The sequence below is a fragment of the Desmodus rotundus genome, chromosome 1 (assembly GCF_022682495.2).
Source record: "Desmodus rotundus isolate HL8 chromosome 1, HLdesRot8A.1, whole genome shotgun sequence".
Lineage (NCBI taxonomy): Eukaryota > Metazoa > Chordata > Mammalia > Chiroptera > Phyllostomidae > Desmodus > Desmodus rotundus.
Genome location: NC_071387.1, coordinates 165,923,241 through 165,946,610, shown reverse-complemented (window position 1 = coordinate 165,946,610; position 23,370 = coordinate 165,923,241). Strand labels below are relative to the sequence as shown.

The 23,370-nt window shown below is 36.4% G+C and overlaps 1 protein-coding gene and 1 pseudogene across 1 annotated transcript in view; one reads left to right on the top strand and one right to left on the bottom strand.

The window, feature by feature from the left end:
- Nucleotides 1-23,370, bottom strand: part of ANKRD31 (ankyrin repeat domain 31) — a 121,167-nt gene that overhangs the window by 44,889 nt on the left and 52,908 nt on the right. Inside the window, 4 exon segments of the mRNA XM_045197850.2 lie at nucleotides 304-1,792; nucleotides 2,751-2,803; nucleotides 5,186-5,330; nucleotides 15,307-15,449. Coding sequence (XP_045053785.2) covers nucleotides 304-1,792; nucleotides 2,751-2,803; nucleotides 5,186-5,330; nucleotides 15,307-15,449 — 1,830 coding nt within the window.
- LOC112307430 (RWD domain-containing protein 4 pseudogene) lies at nucleotides 6,182-6,566 on the top strand (annotated as a pseudogene).

The following is a 23,370-nucleotide window of genomic DNA, read 5'->3' as shown; positions in this document are numbered from 1 at the left end:
CGGAGCTAACAATTTCCTGCTTCGAAAATGTTAAGTTTTCTAAGATAAGTCTATACTAAACATAAACATAATATTGCTTTAAATACTGTTTATTAACTTCTGTCAACATCAATTTAACAACTATCTTTGATAAGAATGGTTTGACTGTCAAAGTAAACACTATTACTAACAGCATCCCCAAATTGTAGCTCACATGTCCTCATTCTTGTCAGTTTGGTCATAAGTTGAGTGAAATTCAGTTGGAAATTTCTATAAAATAAGTACATCTTTAGGAAATGTGTACAAATCTAGCAATACTAATACCTGTTTTGGGAGAAATTTCCTTCTCTTCTCTTTGACGAACTTGTGAGATGTTGGCCAATTCTTTATTCATATTTTCAGTGGAATGAAAATCTATATTATGTATGATTTCACTCTCTGGAAGGTCCTGTTTCCTATTTTCAACTTTAGTTGTTTCTATTACTTGATGATGGACAACTGTGGATAAAGACTCATTTGAAGAATTTGTTTTTTGGCCTTTGTCAGTGTAATTCCTTTTAGCATCTTCTTTCTTATTCACCCTTTCCACAATATGTGTATCTGTCTGATTCATTAAAGGAGTTGGTACTCGGGGGCTACAACAATCCTCCACATGACTAGTCAACTTTGAAACTTCATGTGTTGAAAGTGTTCTTGTACAAACCAAGGAAGTATGCTCAGGATTCCCATGTGAGTGATCAAAAGAAGTCCCACACACGCAACATTCATAATTTGCAACGTGTGGTTCAGAAACTGCTATATTATTGGAATTGGAAAAATTAACAGCTTCCTGGTGTGCAAGTATGCTTAGGCCACCCACTTTTAATTTATTTTCCTGTGAAAAATGGTCTTCAGAAGGTAAAAACTGTTGAACATTCATTCCTTCTCTATTTGTTATATCCTCGTTATAATTATGGTGGTTTCTGCAACCTGTAGAACATATCACCTTTTTAGATGGTACAGTCTTCTCAGAGGTACAGCAGTCACCATGAATATCATTATTACACTTTTTCCACTTATTAAGGATCTCTTTATTTGCATCCAAGTTACTGTTTTCATGAGATTTATAAGGACTAATGTACTGTTGTTCTTGGTGAGTATGAGGCTGCTGATCTGTAGTAACAATTGGTAATTTGGTTTCTTTATGTAAAGAGTGTCCTGAGAAAGATACGGCTTTAGCTTGGTCACTGGATTCTAATTCCAAGGATTGAATTTCTTGATTTTCTGATAAATCCAGGCTCTGGGTATGTGTGTCTTTGGGAGTGGAACAAGCCTCAATATTGTTATCTAATCCATTTTTCAGGCCTGACAGAGCTGGGCTAAAAGGTTTACATGGCTCTTCTGGAATGTCATCAAGGGTTTGGAGAATATGTTGCTGATGAGTAACAAGTCTACTACAACTTCTAGAAGAAGAGATAGCTACTGTCTTTCTTGGGTTGCTTTCTTGGATTGCATTATCCACTTGAGTGCTTTTTTGTCGTACATTTTTTCTTCCTTTATATTTAGACACATTTGTGCTGGGATTTTTGACACTATGGAGACTGTCTTTTCTGAGTCCTGTAGGGTATGTTTGGTTAACAGTGGATTGCTTTTGCTTGGAGTTACCAAATTTCATGCTTTTGGAATCTTTTGGGTAATGTTCATATATATCTTCTTTCTTTATAATTAAACCCTCTTTGCTTCCTTCATTATCTTTTACATGTTCTAGCTTCTGTCTGTTGGAATTTTCATCACAAACAAATCCAATGTAATTTTTAGAACTGAATTTTGGTTTCTATAGAAACAAAATATATAGTTAGCTTTAATTTTCAGCTATAGTTCTATACTCAATTCATTCTGGATTGTTCATAAATTAAACTATTATTCCACTCAATTTTATAACTTGATCTAACCACAGGGTCTGCTGGGATATATACAACCTGATTCTTCAGAAAAGTAGACTAAGAGAAGAAAAACATATACAATAGACTCAGTATGTGTACTAATCTTTATTTTCTGCTGTAAACTTCAATTTCTTTTTGCCAGTATTTTAGTTTGAGCAACCTTACTAAATATAATAAAAAGTCTTAATCCACTTAATTTTTATAGGCTCTTGAAATAATCAGATAAAAGTTTCCTTGTAAAGGAAACTTCACAAGAATGCATTAGAAATACTCTTCTTTCCTAATTGTTATACAACTAGAACTTGAATTAAGAAAGTTTCTTCCTCTGCTATCTGTGAGAGACTATGGGTAGGACAGAAGAAAAAGGGATTTAAAAACAAGAAGATGGATATGCTCCCAAATTGGTCTGTATGGAAAAATTATTGTGGGCTAAGATAAAACAGGAACAATGCTTCCTGTCACTCACCACAACCGAAGCACCAAATAAAGAAGAGCTGTCCACCATATAAAGTTTGAAGGGATAGATCAATGCCTTTGACCCTTGCACTGTGCTTAGACCAGAGGAAATTTGACATGGTTGATAAACCTCAGGGCTCCATGAAGAGGAGGAGAAAGCAAATGTCTGCCAATACATCATTGTGCCCAGATATGCTACATTTACTGCTTCCCAAATTTATGGCCCAGAACCCTCTGATTCTCATGTAATTATTCCAAAGTATCTTAAAAGCAAAGGTGAAGTCACTGTTCTTAATGCATGCCTCAACAATCTTTCTTTCCCCTTTGATGATGTATAAAAAATAAATAGCAGGTGAATTCTATGAAAATATTTATTGCTAAACAGATATATACCTTGTGCTGGTGTGTATCCTCTACATCTAATGGGTCAACGCTGTGCTTTTGAGCTGTAAAAAAAAGAGAGAGAGAGAAATCAAAGAAAATAGCATCTACTGGTCAGTCTCTAGACTTCTAAACCCACAAGTCCCTTGCCATGAGAAAACCAGGTAGAATAAGTAAAATTATGAAAATATTTTCTATTAACATTTATATAAAGAACATTACTATAATTTCCATATTTATCAGAAACCAAATACTATCTTGAGGAGTCTAAAAACATTTCTGTGGATAAAGTAAAATAGACCTAAAAAAATACTAAAAGTGAACACTGAACTCAGTATTTTTATATTCCCCACAGACATATCCAGATATTTAACTGCATGAAAGCTTTTATAAGGCAAAAAATATTTAATAAATTATTTAAATTACCATCATTTTCTAATGTTTACTTAATAAGGTTCGGTCTGTTCCTCTTATTTTCCAGTAAGATTGGGCTATCAGAAAGAAGTCTTTTGTTGTAAAGAACGATTTAGTAATTGAATCTTGGTGGCTTTAACTATCATGAAGTTATCTCTTTATTATAAAAGTAGGGTATTTTGATCCAGATCTTAGTCCTTAGTGAATGGCATTCAAACAATTACCTCTTGGAAAAAATTCTGTTAATACATAGTTTGGTAAAAGTGAATGAAACACACACATCTCTTGAATGAAAAGAATTTGTTTTGTTTGGTTTCAAAGCACTGACACACAACTTACCCAACAAATATTTACTGAAGGCCTACTATGTACATGGCACTTTAGCATTTATTACTAGACAAAACAAAGATCCTTTCCTTCATGGAGTTTAGATTCTAGTGGGGTAAAACCAAAAATAAAACATAAGCAATTGTCCAATGTGTAAGATAGTGTTAAGTGCCATGGGAAAAGGATAAATACAGTAGGGTAAGAGAGATTGGCATGTGGTAGTTCTAAAAATATGTTCATAAAATTTTTGGTACTTTTCCTTTCAAGAAGTGGAGCTTCATTTTGCTACCCCTGAGTATGGGCCAGACTTAGTGACTCACTTCTAACAAATAAAATATGGCAAAAGAGATTGTATATCAATTCCAAGATTAAGTTATAAAAAGCCTGTGGCTTTGTCTTGAGTGCATTTTCTCCTGGATTACTTGCTCTGAGCCAGCTATCAGGTTGTCAGCAGCCTTATGGAAAAGCTCATGTGGCAAGTAACTGAAGCCACCAGCTGACAACCAGCAAGGAACTGAGGCCTGCCAATAATCATGTGAGCTGAAAAGTTGCTTTTCCTGCCACAGTGAGCCTTGAGATCACTGCATCCCTCACTGTTAACTTGACTGCAGCCTATGAGAGACCCAGACACGAAACCACTGAACTGAACTGCTCTCAGATTTCGAACTCTCAGAAACTGTGAGACATAATAAATGTTGTTTACAGATGCTAAGTTTTGTTGAATAGTGAGAGATAACTAATACAATGATGGTAGGAAAAGGCAGTCTGCAATATTAAGTAGGATGGTCCAGGCCTCAGTGAGAAGATGACTTTTAAACTAAGACCTGAAGGAGGTGGGGGAGGATATCTGAGGAACAGCAAAGAAGCCAGTGTGACTGAAGTCAAGTGACAGAGGTAGAGACTGGTAGAAAAAGAGGTTAACTGGCAGGGTGGCTGCTAGGCCACTGTGAGGATCCCGGCAATTCTTCTAGATTAAATGGAGGGCCACTGAAGGGTTTTCAGCAAAGAAATGCAGCGATGCATCAGTTAAGTTGGTAATACTAACACATATAGATTCTTAAAACTGAGAGGAAATAAAAGGCCCATCTTGTTTCCAGACTGTCTTAGAAATTTTGCCTGTTAGGTTGGATCCTGGAAAATATATTTTTTAATAAAAAAATGTAACAGGTGCATTAAGGAGAACATAAAGAATATGTCATGTATTTAAATTATTCTTCAAAAAAAATTCTTATATAATCTTTGTATTGACAACTGCAGACCGAGTTTTTTTGTAGTTCAATTTAAAAGTGTAATGGATGAGAGGGCAAAAGTATAGCCATTAGAAAAGATTCTTAGGGAATAGAAATAAACAACCTTGGCTATATTCATTGATGAAGATACAGCCAAATATAATTTACATCACATCATGATATTCAGCCAAAGGATTATGGGGAGTGTCAGAACTTTATAGAAGTCTTCTTAACCGTTTGCTGTACACAACCTGGGGAAAAGTACATTTGCTATTACCTTTCTTTTTCTTTTAAGAGTCCTTCATTTATGTGCATTTGTAAATAAGTCAGTCTGCTTTATTAAAGGAATGGAGCAAGGACACCACTGGGTGGATTTTCTCAAAACTTACAAGGAAAACAAATTTAATTTATATAATTCTAAATTCAATTTCTGTAACTTTCTACTGACACAGATATAACAAAGCAGTTTAATCTTACTTGAAATAAGATGTTTCTGATGTTTAGGAACATATCTCTCAAGAAGACGCTTCATACGTGCTTCTTTGGCCTCATCCCAAGCACACTTTTCACTGTCACTTCTAAGCAGTGGATCAGCTCCATTCAAAAGAAGTAACTCTGCCACCTGGAGGAAGGCTCATATGAGGGAACCCGGACAGAAGGTACACTATTGTTAAATGTGTGCCAGCATACTACTCTAAAACAACATCAGATTTTTTTCAACAATACAAAGTTTGAGTTTACCTATAACATCTTGCCCAATAGAAAAATTTAATGTACTTGCTATGAATCATAATTTGTTGATATGCATATCCCCTTTTTACAAAAAAAATGGAGAGAGGGAGGGAAGGAAGGAGGGAAAGAAAGAATGGAAGGAAGGGAAAAAGGAATGAGGGAAGGAAGGAAGGGAGGAAAGGAAACGTTTATATTTTAGCGGCTGGTGAAATGGGGCTAGAAGATAAACCAAGAATGAGGATGGGGTTCTGTAGTAGTAAATGTTAGTTTACCAGGTTCTAGGAGAAGTTATGTCTTCCATCTACACCTGTGTTGCTGCTGCTCCTCCTCAGAGAAAAATAACCTCTCCCTTCTTTCTGGTACATATTTTATCACACTACTATATTATTTTTGTACATCTCTCTGTGTATGACTGTCGTCTGTGGTACGAATGGTGTGCCTCCTGCAGCAGAGGGAGTGGAACAGGGACACCGTGGCCTCAGGAACGGACCAGGCCTCAGGGCCCCTGCCCTTCATAGTCACCAAGTGCCATTCGCCCTGGAGGTGACCTACATGATAACTGCCAATGAGAACCAGGAGATGGAAATGGAAAGCGTAACATTCTATATATGAAAGAGATGAAAGTTTCTGGGTGTTAAGTCCAGTTTCATTTCAATATAGGGTGAAAATGGTGATCCCAAAGCCTTCTTAATAGAGATTTCCTGGACAGAAACATATCCCCAGGTACCTCCAATTACATCTATGAATGCTTTTTTTTTTTTACACAGGACCGTATCCTCAGCTGAAAATCAGAGCATATTAGCCAAGTTACAGGAAGCATGGAAGTTAATCTTGACACTGCTAGGACCTACTCATTGTTCAAATATGCCAACGACAGCAAAGAGCAGTTCATGGAGAATCACTATCCTGTTAATTCTTCAGCATCTACAAGGAATTATCATCTCAGTTGAAACTCCTAATATAATCCCATCAAGTAAGAAAAAAATACAAAAGAGAACAACTTTCAAAACCTCAAAAATGTACACTGGCAGATAGAACAAATCACAAAGGAGAACTTCCTTGAGGATGGAACTGGATTGATAAAGTGAAGCATTTAAGCAAAACTGGCTCTAAAGATGATGAATAGCATTTGGAATTTGAAACAAGGGAAGAACATCCTGTAAAAAGTAAATTTAGTTCAAAAAGTTTTGTTACTCTTTTTTGGTATTGAGGAGGCTTCTGTAAGACATGGAAGCTAAATAACATGTCATTAAACAATGAATGGGTCAACAGTGAGATCAAGGAAGAAATCCAAAGATACCTTTAAACAAATGAAAATGAGGACACATCAATCCAAAATCTGTGGAACTGGGAAAGCAATCATAAGAGAGAAATTCATACCATTACGGGCCTATCTCAAAAAACAAGAAAAAGCTCCAATAAACAACCTAACTTTACACTTAAAGGAACTTGGAAAAGAACAACAAAAACAAAGCCAAAATTAAGTACTAGGAAGGAAATAATAAAGATCAGAGCAGAAATTAAAAAAAAGTTAGAGTCTACAAAAACAATACAAAAAATCAATTAATCCAAAAGCTGGTTCTTTGAAAAGAGATAAACAAAATTGACAAACCTTAAACCTGACTCATCAAGAGAAAAAAAGAAAGGACCCAAATAAACAAAATCAGGAATGAAAGAGGAGAAATAACAACTGACACCAAAGAAATACAAAGAATTGTAGGAAAACATTCTGAACAATTACATGCCAAAAATCCAGGCAACCTTTATGAAATGGAAAAATTCCTAGAAACATACAATCTTCCAAAACTAAATCAGGAGGAATCAAGAGAATCTGAATAGATAGATTACACCCAATGAAATATAAACAGTAATTAAAAAAACTCCCAACAAATAAAAGCCCTGGACCAGATGGCCTCACAAGTGAACTTTACCAAACATTCCAAGAACTAACACCTGTCCTTCTCAAACTATTTCATAAAATTCAAGAGGAGAAAAAGCTCTCAAATTCTTTTTATGAGGCCAGCATTATCCTCATTTCAAAACCAGATAAAGACACTACAAAGAAAGAAAATTATAGGCCAATATCCCTGATGAACATACATGCTAAAATCCTCAACAAAATATAAGCAAACCAAATATAACAATGCATCAAAAAGATCATACACCATGATCAAATGGGATTTATTCCAAGAATGCAAGCTTGGTACAACATTCACAAATCAATAAATGTGACTCGCCACATAAACAAAATGAAGGATAAAAACCACATGATCATATCAATAGATGCAGAAAAAGCATTTGATAAACTCCAGCACCCATTTATGATCAAAACTCTCAGCAAAATGAAATTAGAGGGAACACACCGAAACATACTAAAGGCCATATATGCCACCATCATACTCAATGGTAAGAAACTACAAGCATTCCCTTTAAGATCAGGAACAACACAGGGATTTCTACTTTCACCTCTCTTATTCAACATAGTGCTGAAAGTCCTAGCCACAGCAATCAGACAAGAAGAAATAAAAGGCATCCAAATTGGAAAGGAAGACGTAAAACTGTCTTTATTTGCAGATGACATGATCTGTAGATAGAGAACCCCAAGGATTCTACCAGCAAACTACTAGAACTGATAAATGAATTCAGCAAAGTAGCAGGATACATAATTAATATCCAGAAATCAGTTGCATTTTTATATGCCAATAATGAACTAACAGAAACAGAAATTAAGAAAACAATCCAAGGAACATGTATAAAGCACACATGGACAAAGCCAAAGCAGGGTAGGATTGAGGGTGGGGGGTGGTGATGGGTGCAGTGGGGGAAAATGGAGACAACTATACTTGAACAACAATAAAAAAATAAAAATAAATTAAGAAACAGGGAAATCATACAGAAAATGACCATTAGACTAGATTACATAAAAAATTTAAAATTCTGACAACTAAAAATATTATGAACAAAATTTGAAAAGGAAAAAAACCTCCTGCAGAACTATGCATAACAAACCTGACAGTTAATTTTATCTTCAATACAAGAGTACATATAAGTTGATAAGAAAACTCTTAATAACTCAATGAAAAAATTTTCTCAAAAATAAATAAAAATGGTTAGTAGTTAAAAAAAAAAAAAACCAAGAAGACAATCCCATTCACAACTGTTTCTTTTTTTTTTCATTTTTTTAAAAAATATATTTATTGATTATGCTATTACAGTTGTCCCATTTCCCCCCCCACTCCACTCCATCCTGCCCACACCCTCCCTCCCACATTCCCCCCCCCCCCCCATAGTTCATGTCCATGGGTCATACTTATAAGTTCTTTGGCTTCTACATTTCCTACACTATTTTTACCCTCCCCCTGTCTATTTTCCACCTATCATCTATGCTACTTATTCTCTGTACCTTTACCCCCCTCTCCCCCTCCCACTCCCTTAATGACAACCCTCATGTTCTAGTTGTTTGCCTAGTTTGCTCTCGTTTTCGTTTTATGTGTGGCCGTTAATAACTGTGAGTTTGCTGTCATTTTTACTGTTCTTTTTTTGATCTTCTTTTTCTTAGGTAACTCCCTTTAACATTTCATATAATAAGGGCTTGGTGATGATGAACTTCTTTAACTTGACCTTATCTGAGAAGCACTTTATCTTCCCTTCCATTCTAAGTGATAGCTTTGCTGGATACAGTAATCTTGGATGTAGGTCCTTGCGTTTAATCTTGGGTAATGTAATTATGATGTGCCTTGGTATGTTCCTCCTTGGGTCCAGCTTCTTTGGGACTCTCTGAGCTTCCTGGACTTCCTGGAAGTCTATTTCCTTTGCCAGATTGGGGAAGTTCTCCTTCATTATTTGTTCAAATAAGTTTTCAGTTTTTTGTTCTTCCTCTTCTCCTTCTGGCACCCCTATAATTCGGATGTTGGAACGTTTCAAGACGTCCCGGAGATTCCTGAGCCTCTCCTCATTTTTCCAAGTTCTTGTTTCTTCATTCTTTTCTGGTTGGATGTTTGTTTCTTCCTTCTGGTCCACACCATTGATTTGAGTCCCAGTTTCCTTCTCATCACTATTGGTTCCCTGTACATTTTCCTTTGTTTCTCTTAGCATAGGCTTCATTTTTTCATCTGTTTTTCGAATAGATTCAACCAAGTCTGTGAGCATATTGATAACCAGTGCTTTGAACTGTGCATCCGATAGGTTGGCTATCTCTTCATCGCTTAGTTGTATTTTTTCTGGAGCTTTGAAGTGTTCTGTCATTTGGGCCATTTTTTTTGTTGTTTGTTTGTCTTGGCGCATCTGTTACTTTAAGGGGCGGAGCCTTAGGTGTTCACCGGGGTGGGGTAATGCTGGTCACTGCGCTGTGACGCTGTACGTGGGGGAGGGGCCGAGTGGGAGCAATGGCGCCTGCCTCACTCTCCTCCAGCTTTCAATCTTTCACTCTGATACCCACAATCAAACTGGGCCACTCTGGTGCTGGTTCCCGAGTAAGTGGGCCTGTGCACACTCTAGGCCCCTGTGGGTCTCTCCAAGGACCTCTCCTGTGAGGCTGGGAGTCTCTCCTGCTGCCGCCCCAACCTCCAGGGGCGTTTTCAATCAGAGGTTTGAGGCTTTATTTCCCTGAGCTGGAGCCCTGGGTTACGCCGTCTGCTTCGCTCCCCGCTGTTCTTCCAGTTTATCTGTGCGCAAATGTTGTGCCGTGGGGTGCTACCCGCTGCTCTGCCTGCCCCGCTCTCCGCCACTCTGAGTCCGGCCCTCTGGGTTTATCTGTGCAAATGTGGGGCCGCAGGGTCTGCTAGTGCTCAGACTGCCTGCGCCATTTGTCCCACACTCCGCCAGTCTCAGTCCCGCCACAGCCACGCGAGTCCTCTCCACCCCGGTGCCCGTCTCTGCCCCTCCTACCAATCTGGGTGAATATTTATTTTCTATTTCCTTGGTGTTAGTCCCCCTTGCTGTTCGATTCTCTGTCAGTTCTGGTTGTGCGAGGAGGCGCAGTGTGTCTACCTACGCCGCCATCTTGGTTCTCCACAACTGTTTCAAAAAGAATAAAATACCTAGGAATAAATGTAACCAAGGATGTAAAAGACCTATGCATGGAAAATTATAAGATGCTAAAGAAGGAAATTGAAGAAGATACAAATAAATATGCACATATGGTGTTCATGGATAGGAAGAATTAACATCATTAGCATGTCCACACTACCCAAAACAATCTATAGATTCAGTGCAATTCCTATCAAGATTCCAGTGGCATATTTCACAGAACCAGAATATTTCAAAAATTTATATGGAACCACAAAAGGCCCTGCATAGCAACAGCATTCCCGAGAAAAAAGAATAAAGTTGGAGGAATCACACTACCTAATATCAAACCACACTATAAGGCCAAAGTAATCAAAACTGCATGGTATTGGCATAAAAACAGGCACATATATCAATGGAACAAAATAGAGAGCCGGGAAATAAACCCACACCTTTATAGTCAATTAATATTAGACAGAGGAAGCAAGCACATACAATGGACTAAAGATAGTTTACTCAATAAATAGTGTTGGAAAAACTGGACAGATAACTACAGAAAAATGAAACTAGGTCACCTTCTTACACCACATACAAGAATAAATTCAAAATGGATCAAAGACTTAAATGTTAGAAATGAAACCATAAAAATTCTAGAAGAAAACATAGGCAGCAAAATCTTGGACACTGCTCATAGCAATATTTTATCAGATATATCTCCCCAGGCAAGGGAAACAAAAGAAAAAATAAACAAATGTGACTACATCAAACTAAAAAGGTTTTGAACAGCAAAGGGAATCATCAACTAAATAAAAAAGACAATCCACAGCATGGGAGAGTGTATTCACCAATACATCTGGTAAGGGGTTAATATCCAAAATTTATAAAGTACTTACAAAACTCAACACCAAAACACAAACAAACAAACAACCCAATTAGAAAATGGGCAAAGGACCTAAATAGACACTTCTCCAGGGAGGACATACGGATGGCCAATAGACATATAAAAAGATGTTCAACATCACTAATCATAAGAGAAATGCAAATTTAAAACCACAATGAGATACCATCTCACACGGGTCAGAATGGCTGTCATCAATAAATAAATAACTAGTGCTGGTGAGAATGTGGAGGAAGAGGGAACTCTTTTGCACTGTTGGTGGGAATGCAGACTGGTGCAGCCACTGTGGAAAGCAGCAATGAGATACCTAAAAAAATTAAAAATGGATCCACCTTTTGATTCAGCAATCCCACTCCTGGCAATATACCCAAAGGTACCCAAAACATTAATTCAAAAGAATATAAGCACCCCTACGTTCACTGCAGCATTATTTACAATTGCCAGGATATGGAAGCAGCCTAAGTGTCTGTCAACAGATGAGTGGATAAAAAACTATGGGTCATTTACAAAATGCAATACCACTCGGCTGTATAAAAGAAGAAAATTTTACCCTTTGCAAGAGGACCTGGAGAACATTATGCTAAGTGAAATAAGCCAGTCAGAAAAATATAAATGCCATATGATTTCACTCATTTGTGCAATCTAATGGACAAACTGAACTAACAAGCAAAACAGAGACAGACTCCTAGATGGAGAGCAGAGGACAGCTAGTGGGGAGGAAGTTAGCAGGTGGAGGGATTGAGCAAAAAGGAGAAAGGACTCATGGACATGGACAAGTGTGGTGGTTGCCAGGGGAAGTGGGTGTAAGGAGACTAAATGGTAACAGAAAAAAATATCATAATGTTAAATTAAAATTTCAAAAAAAAAAGAAAGAAAATATAGGGAAAAAAACAAGCTATAGAACACCAGAAAGATAAAATTAGCCAAATCAGAATTAGAAAATTCTGTCATAGATAGATTAAAACATACTTAAGAGATACAATAGTTACATGTAATATGTGGACCTTGTAAGATCCTGATGCAAACAAAATGTTTCCATAAAAACACATTGTTTGTATAACCTGGAAAATTTAAATATAAACTGGACATTAAATGGTATTAAGAAATTGTTAATTCTTATTAAGTGAAGTAATATTGTGGGTGTGAAAAAAAAGTCCTTCTCCATTAGAGATGCAGACTCAAATATTTATGGGTAAAATGGTATGATATCCGGGATTTCTTAAAAATACTCCAAACAACAAAACACAATCTATGTTCCACTCTGTAGAGGTGGTTTGACTCTTTATGGTGTAATAGAATATATCATCAAACTTTATAAGAGAGCTCTCTCCAGACACACTTGGAATGAATAATCATCATGTCTCAGGAATATTTTTTCAATATATGTGGATCCCAGTAACACTGTCAACCAAACTCTTACACTTATATACCTTAGGGCACTTCATGAAATAAAAGCTTTGTTAAAATCAAGACAGCTTACATCGACTCGCCATACCATTCTCTTTACCTACTAACAAAGTAAGCCTAATAATAGAGGAATCAAGGTTTGTCTGATATACGTTGTTCTTAATGATGCCAGAGATTTTCAAAGACCACTACATTCTTGTCTAAATGTCTCCTACCATCTGTTAAATAACTTGTTCCAAATTCTTCTAAGGAACCACACTGAGATGATCATCTATAATTCTCAAATTCTACCTTTTCCACATTTTAAAAAATGTATTTTTAAGTTTTATTGATAGAGAATTCACACACTACTCAATTCATTTAAAGAATACAATGAAATGTTTTTAGTATGTTAAGAGGGTTGTATAAACATAACCACAACCTTATTTTGGAACATTGTTATTCCCCTTAAAAGAACCCTGGAACCTTGATCTGTCACTTTTCTTTCCCTACCCTCTACCTCCATTCTTAATCTTCATCTCTATAGGTTTGGTCTATTTATGGATGTTTTAAATAAATGAAATCATACAATATGTGTTTTTAATGGCTTTTTCACTTTAAAAAAAACATATTTATTATCTTTTAGTATCTCCTATCTTTTATTACCTTTCCAATACACAGTCAATGTCTGTACAATAATATACTCAAGTTCCTTTAACTCTGGAATTTAAGAAGTTCACACTCTATGGGTTCTGAGTCCAGAATCAGGCTCCCAGGGATTCTGTATCTGACATTTTTAGTCCTCTGACGTCTAAGATACAGGAGCAATCCAACACCCAGGGCCTAGCCTATTTTTCTGATCATCTTTGCCTGACCTAGGAGATTCCTTGAGGGAAGCCTAGATCCTCAACTGATGCTCCCACCATTCCTACTCTATCCTCCAAAACCATGTCCTGTCCCACTTAGATTCTCAAGGCTTTGGTTCTTAAATCAGTCCAGAACTAGCCTGGAGTTTTATAAATTGCTCTTGGACTGGGTGAAGTAACTTGTTGGCTCCCACTCGGTAAATTAAAGGGGAGGGCAGGAAGAAGACAGACTATGACTTCACCCTATTCCACTGGGTTTTAGCTTTTAATTCTCTAGACTTCTCTAGACAGTTCTCTAGACTTCTACTCCTTGTCATTCTCTTTTCTCTAGCCATCAGTCAGGATATGCCATAGTGCCAGGAGCACATGAGTCATAGGAACACAGAAGATGGCAAAAAGGGAGAGTGGTAAGTAGTAAGTCCTGGGTCTGGTCCCTTCCACTTCACTGAGGCAACAAGAGAAGGTTACATATCTTTAAAGACTAGAGGAAGGCAGCCAGTTCTACCTATGAGGTGGAAATTAGTTGGAGACACATTAGCAGGTGAAGCAAAGGATGAACTGAGAAAGAAAAGAAGAAACAGTGAAGTGCTCACACTGACCAAAGGGAGAAAAGGTTCTTGTCCAGGAAGGGTCAGTCCTGGCAAGAGGACAGGGGAGAAGTGCTCTGGCTTTAAGTTTTCACTGCTGGAGCCCAGGTGTAAAGGGGTAAATAAAGGACAGAGAGAGAGCATATACCATTGCCTGTCTAAACCTGCATTCTTCTGGGAATTAAATTAGGTCCCAGGAAGAATGCCCTCTTTCCAGCCCTCTACATAATGTGCAGTAATGATCAGTTACTAGCAGGTGATACATTATCAAAAAAGCAAAACTACCTAAAGTCTCCTAAAGTACTGTTCCACACTAGGAAGGAATATGCCCTATCTTTCTATGCCCACAGCTCCCAGCAGCCTTCCACAATTCTACCTGTGTCAGGCGTTTGTTCTGAAAATATACAGAACAGATCTTCCTGAGCCCAAGTGATTAGCCCTCTTTCCTACCCTAGGAGTTCTGAACCCTGAGGGAACTCCCAATACTGAAATAAAGAAGATATTTTCAGCAAGTGTCTCAGTCCTGTAATGTAGTGTCTGAACCAAAAAATGTCTAGGAAGCTCACAGTATATATGATTTCTGAGATAAACTCTGTGTGCTGGAATTCATAATCTCAATTAGAATTATTATAATTGCAGTTACTACTAATCAACTCATGGAATTATAGTATTTTGATATATAACCATGGTATATCTGTGTTAGTGTGTACTGGTTGATCATTAAGCCTGGAAGGCTATCTTATACTGACTATGAAAATGACTAGACTCCATAAACCTGTGTCTCTTATCAGGATTGGTCATCATTGTGTAATACTTTACAGGAGATATTCCCTTAAAGTCTATAAAGCACCATACAAAAAGGGCTTTTAAAAAGTACAAGTTTTAAAAAATACCATGTATAAATAAAAAATGCTCTATAGTTATTAAGAGTTACATGTAAAATGTCAACATCCATATTAGGCACAAAAAAATCACACAGTAAAATTTTAGTATAAATTCTGAGTATTGATTAGCAGAATGAACTGAAACTGAATTCCTGTCTATTTTCCTATTGTTTGGTCCCAGAGATTTTAATACTTGCAGAATATGGTATTTGATCTGCAAACAAAAGCATCACAGTACCTTATAATGTCCATTCATCACAGCATCATGTAGGGGAGTGATCTGGTACATTCCTTTGATATTTACATCTGCTCCACCTTTTACTAGTTCACTCGCTATCTCATAAAATCCTCTTACACTCGCTTCATGAAGTGCTGTCCAACCTATTATACAAAAAGGAAATGGTATTTGTTTACATTTGGCATCTTAATAATGTTTTGTGCTTAGCCTTAAAATAAAAACTCAAATTCTAAGCTGTTTCTTTTAAAAAAAAATGTTATGTTTATATAACACAAGATGATCTTACCATGAAAACAACCTGTATTATTTGGTGAATTCAATGAATCTGACAGACAAATCAAATTTCTACCTCCAACTCTGTTGTAGAAAAATATGAAAAGAAGTAAAATGTTTAAAACCATTCCTGCTTTCTTCAAATAAAAAAGCTGTAAGGGGCGTCATTACAGCTCATAAAGAATGTTGGTTGCAGGCTACTTTTCTGCAGAGAAGAGGGGGAAAATAGCTTTATTTCTAACTCAAAGTACTTCCATTAAAGTAATCCAACTGACAGGACTACACAGAATGAGTTCTTTCTCCTTACTCGCAAAAAACTGTTTACAGTTCAACAAACAATCCACAAACTGCTCCAAGAAAACAAGTCATCCAGATAAATATTCTTTTTTTCTGTTAGGTACAGACAATGGTATAAGTTATAGATATTTTTAAAATTCCAATTAATCATATGATTGATGTAAGAAAACCTAAAAGCAGCCATGTTAAAAGTATATTTCACTCTTTTCAGAAACTTCTCCATAAACGAGGGTTTTCTTCATTTCTGCACTAACATTTTGGGCTGGATAATTTTTATTGTTCTGAGCATTTTATCAAATGCCAGTATCAATCAACCCCCCTTCCCAGTTCTAACAGCCAAAAATGTTTCCAGGAACCTGCCAAATGTCCCCTGAGAGGCAAAATCACCCCAGTCAAGAACAGTAGCCATAAAATATTATAGGAGGAGTTTTCTCTTTTAGTATTAAGTAGAAAGCTTAGAGGAAAAAATAAAGAGCACCAAAAATGGTAAATATATAGTTAATAGAGGTTCTTCCTATATATTTCCTTAAAATGTACCTGGCTATTTAAAGCAACTGATAAGTACAATTGGCCCATAATTATAACATTATATTTTGGGGTTTATAATGTACATAAATATATGTGACAGCTAACGTACAAAGGATAAAGGAAATATGTTCAACGTTCATACATTTTATATGAAGTATTACAATATTAATTTTAAAAAGACTGTTAAACATTAAAGATGTATATTGTAATCCCTACACTATCCACTACAAAATAACACAGACAAGGAAACAAAAAAAAAAACAAACCACCAAACAGATGAAGCTCACAAGGAACAATTAGTAAAATGGTAATCCTAAATTTGACTGTTTATATTATGTGAAACTTGACTAGTCTCCCTAATTAAAAGGCAGAGATTGCCCTGACTGGTGTAGCTCAGTTGGCTGGGTGTCATCCTGTAAACCAAAAGGTCATGGGTTTGATTCCCCATCAAGGTACATGCCTGGGCTGTGGGTTTGGTCCCTGGTCAGGGTGCATATGAGAGGCAACCAATCAATGTTTCTCTCTCACATCAATGTTTCTCTCCCCCTCCCTCTCCTTCCCTTCCCCTCTCTTGAAAATCAATAACCATGTCCTTGGGTAAGGAAAAAATAAAAATAAAAATAAAATTATGAAAGGCAGAGATTGTCAGAATGGATAAAATAGCAAGACATAAGAAATATATTTTAAATATAAAGACACATGTTCAAAATAAAAGATTAAAAAAAGACACAGCAAATAGACAAGAAACATAAGACTATAACATATATATTAATATATAAAGTAAATTTGAAGACAAAGTGTATGCATTACCAGATATAAAGAGAGATATTTCACAAAGATTAAATGGTCATTTTATCAGAAGACATGACAATTATAACTATGTATATTCCTAATAACAGAGATTCAAAATATTAGAAGTGAAATTAGACAGAATTATAGGGATAAATAGACAAGTCTGCAATCACAGTTATGAACATTTTAATACCCCCCTCAGGAAATGATAGGTCAACTAGGCAAGACATTAGTAAAGACAGGATGTTCTGAACATTGCCAGCCACCTTCATCTTACTGACATTTACGGAACATCACATACAACTGAAGAACAAACATTCAAGTGAATAGGGTTACTCATCAAGAAAAACCATATACTAGACAATAACCCAATTCTCAATAAGTGTAAAAGGATGAAATTCATAGAAAGTGTATCCTTTGACTATAATGGGATTAAATTAGAAATCAATAACAGAAAGGTATCTGGACAATCCTCAAATATTTAAAAATTAAACAACTTCTAATATAATCCTGGGGCCAAAGAAGTAATCATACAAGAAATGAAAAATATTTCAAACTGAATGATAATGAAAATTCAATATATCAAAATCTGTAGGATGCAGCAAAAACAGTATTTAGAGGAAAATTTAAATGCTTACAGTAGGAAAAAGGTACAAAAATTTGTGACCTCATTTTCAACCTTAAGAAACTAGAAAAAGAACAAAGAAAACCAAAAATAAGTAGAAGTCAGAAAAAAAGTAGAAATGAAATACAAAACAGATCATAGAGAAAAAACTGATAATCCTCTAGCTTGGGAAGAATGGAAGAAAAAGAGAAAAAGGAAGGAAGGAAGGAAGGGAGGAAGGAAGATAATGAAAGATAAATGAAAGTATAAGGAATAAAATATAAGTGTTCCTAAAGTTTTTCAGATTTTAAAAGGATTACAGGAGACTACTATAAATAACTTCATAAATAAATCCTATAACTTAGATGAGGACAAATTTGTTTAAAAATACAACTTACCTAAACTGAAACAGAAAACTGAATAGCCCACACCTATTAAAGAATTTTAATTTATTATCAGAATCTTCCCATAAAGAAAACTACAAGCCCAGATAGTTTTACTCTTAAATTCTGTCAAACATTTAAGGAACAAAACTACCTCAATCTTACACAAACTAGAAGGGAGAATACTACTTAACTCATTTTGTGAGGTCTGCGAAACTTTGATACCAAAACCAAAGACATTACAAGAAAATTATAGACCAATATTACTTATCAACATTGATACAAAATATCTTTAACATAGTATTGTTAGCAAATTGAATCCAGCAATATAAAAAAGAATAATATATCATGATCAAGCATCTATTCCTCATAAAAACCCTCAGCAAATTGGAAATGGATTCCTCAATATAAGGAGCAGTTATAAAAGCCTACAGCTAACATCATGCTTTTTACTAAATATTAAAGATGCAAAACTAATCTGGGGTGAATAATATCAGAACAGTAGTGGCTTCTAGAGAGTGGGTGTGGGGAATAATTGGGAAAAGGTATGATGGACTTTTGTAGACTTTTGGTAATATTCTATCTCTTAATCAAGGTTTGGGTTACACAGGTGAATGTGTATGTCAAAATTCATCAAATGGCACATTTAAGAATTGCCATTTTACTGTATGAACCTTTTACCTCAAAGAAAAAAACTACTGAACTCTAGTTAATGGCATTTATACTGAGGTATTTAGTGGTAAAATATATTTATCTCTGTAACTTTCTTTGAAATATATCAACATACACATGGACTGATGGATGAACAGAGATTTATAGATGGATAGGTATAAAAAAATATGAACTATATAATGGTTTTTACCTCGTGGTTTCTGACACGGAGCTCTTAAAACCCCTGTAAGCAGGGATACTAGGAGATTATTTTGTTCTAGTATTTAGCCTCTGATCCCAGTTCTGGATATAGAACTCCCAAGACCTTTGTAATTTCCTGAGTAGCAGGAGCATCTGACACAGAGCTCCTAAGCCCCTCGGAATTTCCTGGGTGATGGAAGTGTCTTTTGTTCTAATGAGGCAACTTTTGGCAGACTCCTAGATGGGAGCTGGTCACCAGAAGCCCAAACTATGATTAGAAACTTGGAACTTTCAGCTCTCCCTCCCACCCTAATTCTTTGGAGAGAAGAGAGCAGCTGGAAGTGAATTTCATAACTGATCTTGCCTACATGATGAAGCCTCCACAAAATTCCCAAAAGTATGGGGTTTGGAGAGCTTTTCCAAGCTGGTGGACACATCTATTTGCTGGGAAGGTAGCATACCCCATATTCCATAGGCACAGAAGTTGAACAGAAGTTGTGGGTAACCTGGGGTCTTACTATTTGGCATTTAAATGGGAGGCAGTTTTGTGGAACTGAGCCCTTAATCTGTAGGGTCTGTGCTAATGTGGGTTAGCGTCAGAACTGAACTGAACTGCAGATACTCAGTTGGTGTCAGAGAACTGCTTAATGGGTTGGAAACCCATACATCTGGTGTCGGAAGTACTGTGAGTGTGAGAAGAAGAAAAACACATGAGTGTTTTTCCTTTACACTAAGTATGTGATAAAAACAAATATGTAGAATCTAGGTATTAGGTATATGGATGTTTACTGTACAATTCTTTCAACTTTTCTTTATGTTTGAAAATTTTCACAATTTCATAAAAATATTTAAATAAACAGCTTACATGTGAACTTTTGGAATATATCCATTTAAGAACTACCTGTTTTTTTTAATAATAAAAAACTATCTTCCTCAAAGTAGCGTCTCTGATAAAAATGTGAACTCATGGGTATTTGAGTATTGAGACCTGCGGATCACTGGAAATTTGCTTATTGATGTGTCCACTGGTTAATTTGATTATCTGCCATAGGTCAAGTCTGTTTGGATGAAAAATGAAGTATCAGAAATCCAAAAGTTATTAACTTTGGAATGCAGATGATCTTCCTTTTAGAAACCTCCTTTCTTCATGTAGGTTTCCTTAAACTACAGTAAAAATTGATATTTCCTAAGGGGACAAATGGCTGCTATAGGAATGAGAAAATAACCGTAACAAAAGATCAGTTTGTTTTCCCTGAGCCCAGATTGACTAAAAGATAAGATAAATGTAAAACAGTAGTTTGGTTTCCAAGGAAAACCCAACCTCCTCTTTTAAATTTACTACAAAAAATTCCCCAAGAAGACAAGGTGCATGTGAGTAATTCAGAGTAAATGATGGAGCCTGTGGGGAAGGGGTAGCTAAAAATGAATGTTACTGCTGCCCTGGCCGGGTGGCTCAATTGCTTGGAGCATCATCCTGCACACCAAAGGTATGCAGGTTCGGTCCCTGGTCAGGGCACATACCCAAGTTGCAGGTTCAATACCCAGTCGGAGCACTTGAGATGGCAGCCAATCAATGTTTCTCACATTGATGTTCCTCTCTCTCTAAAAAGACAAAATCAATAAACATATCCTTGGGTGATGATTAAAAAAGAGAGAGAGAGAATACTACTTTAAGTAAGACCTAAGCAAGAATGATCCAGTGATAGATGAGCTGTCTCAGGGTTGAAAGAAATTCTCAGCATCAATAAACCCAGAAGGACCTTTATTCTGCAGAGAGGGCCACTGTAGACTATAGAGGTACATATTACAGAAAGAAATCAAATGTAACCAAGAATTTCCCTTTCCCTAGGGTTATTCCTTCTGTGATTCCATGCCTCTAAAATAAAGGTAGAGTATAATTCACAACAGATCTTTTATTAACTCCCGAACCTGCAGGTTGGAAGATCCTTAAGTAACATTGTTTTTCTTTTCAAATATTTAACCATTTTGGAGGAAATCTCTTTAAAACTTTATAGGGTTATGAATTTACTATAAAGAGAATATAATTTTTTTTAATTAATTAATTTATTTTTTATTGTTACTCAGTTACAATTGTCTGCATTTTCTCCCCATCCCTCCACCCCACTCCAGCCAATCTCACCTCCCTCCCCCACCTCTACCCTCCCCCTTGATTTTGTCCTTGTGTCCTTTATAGTAGTTCCTGAAAACCCCTCTCCCCACTATCCCCTCCCCTCTGGCTATTGTTAGATTGTTCTTAATTTCAATGTCTCTGGTTATATTTTGTTTGCTTTTTTCTTTTATTGATTATGTTCCAGTTAAAGGTGAGATCATATGGTATTTGTCCCTCACCGCCTGGCTTATTTCATTCAGCATAATGCTCTCCAGTTCCATCCATGCTGTTGCAAAGGGTAGGAGCTCCTTCTTTCTCTCTGCTGCATAGAATTCCATTGTGTAAATGTACCAGAGTTTTTGATCCACTCATTTGCTGATGGGCACTTAGGTTGTTTCCAGTACTTGGCTATTGCAAATTGTGCTGCTATGAACATTGGGGTGCTATAGGTTCTTTTGGATTGGTGTTTCAGGGTCCTTAGGGTACAATCCCAGCAGCGGAACTGCTGGGTCAAAGGGCAGTTCCATTTTTAGTTTTCTGAGGAAATTCCATACTGTTTTCCACAGTGGCCTCACCAGTCTGCATTCCCACCAACAGTGCACTAGGGTTCCCTTTTCTCCACATCCTCTCCAACATTTGTTAGTCAATACTCAGAAATCAAAGGCATTCCTGTATACCAATAATGAAATAGCAGAAACAGAAATCAGGAAAAAAATCCCATTTGATATAGCAACAAGAAAAATAAAGTACCTAGGAATAAACCTAACCAAGGAGGTACAAGACCTGTACTCAGAAAACTATACAACATTGAAGAAAGATATTAAGGAAGACACAAATAAATGGAAGCATGTACCACGCTCATGGATAGGAAGAATTAACATCATCAAAATGGCTATACTACCCAAAGCGATTTATAGATTCAATGCAATCCCTATTAAAGTACCTATGACATATTTCACAGATACAGAACAAACATTTCAGAAATTTATATGGAACCATAAACGACCCCGAATAGCTGCAGCAATTTTGATAAAGAAGAACAAAGCAGGAGGGATCACAATACCTGATATCAAACTGTATTACAAGGCCACGGTAATCAAAACAGCCTGGAACTGGCATAAAAACAGGCACATAGACCAATGGAACAGAACAGAGAGCCCAGAAATAAACCCAAGTCTTTATGGTCAATTAACATTTGACAAAGGAGGCAGGAGCATAAAATGGAGACTATAATTTAATACATGCTTAATAAAGATTCAAGATCATAATGTTAGTTTTATGTTTTCATGCAGCAACTGCTAACACCTACAGAGGTATGAAGTGCACTTCTTCCCAACTATAGTCCTCAACAATTTTGCCTCTTATTTTTGGTTTTTATCTTTCACTTGCCTTGATGTTGGCTTAAACTTCTTACTATTATCAACATTCTGGTCCATGCCAAACTTTCTTCTCAGTTCTAATGTGTCATAGGCACAGGAATCAGAGTTCTATGAAAAATAATGCTCAAAGCATTTGTCTGACAGGGTTTTAGCAAAGAAGCTTTGAGATCTATGATGGGTATTAAGAGTTTCTTCAGCCTACCTCCTGGTCGTCACCAAGGAACACCTATTGCTTTTGATAGGCAAAAAAATTATTCCAATTGATTTTTGAAACCAAAAATATTAAAATATATGAGGACATAAAATGTAAATGTATGTATGAAAAGACCATTGGTTTGTTATTGTATATTTTGTAATTTCTCAAAAGGCACTTAGGCTTTTTTTATATTGTATCACAAAATATATTGAAGGCTTTCTAATAGATATTATTTATATTTGTTTTCCCAGCAGCTGGCATATAGGAGGCACCCTGGGAAAGTTCATAACATTAAACTGACATGTTATATGGAGGTCACACACCTATTGCCAGTAGTTCTTGAGCTTTAACGAGAATAAAAATCACCTGAGGAACTTGTTAAAAATGAAGACTTCCAGGTTTTAACCAATAGATTTTTATCAAGTATGTGTGTGTGTGTGTGTGTGTGTGTGTTTTAGGGGCGGAAGTAAAGGTTGCAGTCTAAACAAAGCATTGCAGGTGACTGATGGAAATGGTTTGTAGACAGCCGTTTGGAAACACTGCCCTCTGCAATCTGTGGTAGGTAGTAGCCAGAAGTATAATGATCAGAACTAAGATGCAAAGAGAGAAGGAAAGTAGAAAACAAGAGAGTTCACGGCGTGGGCGGCTGG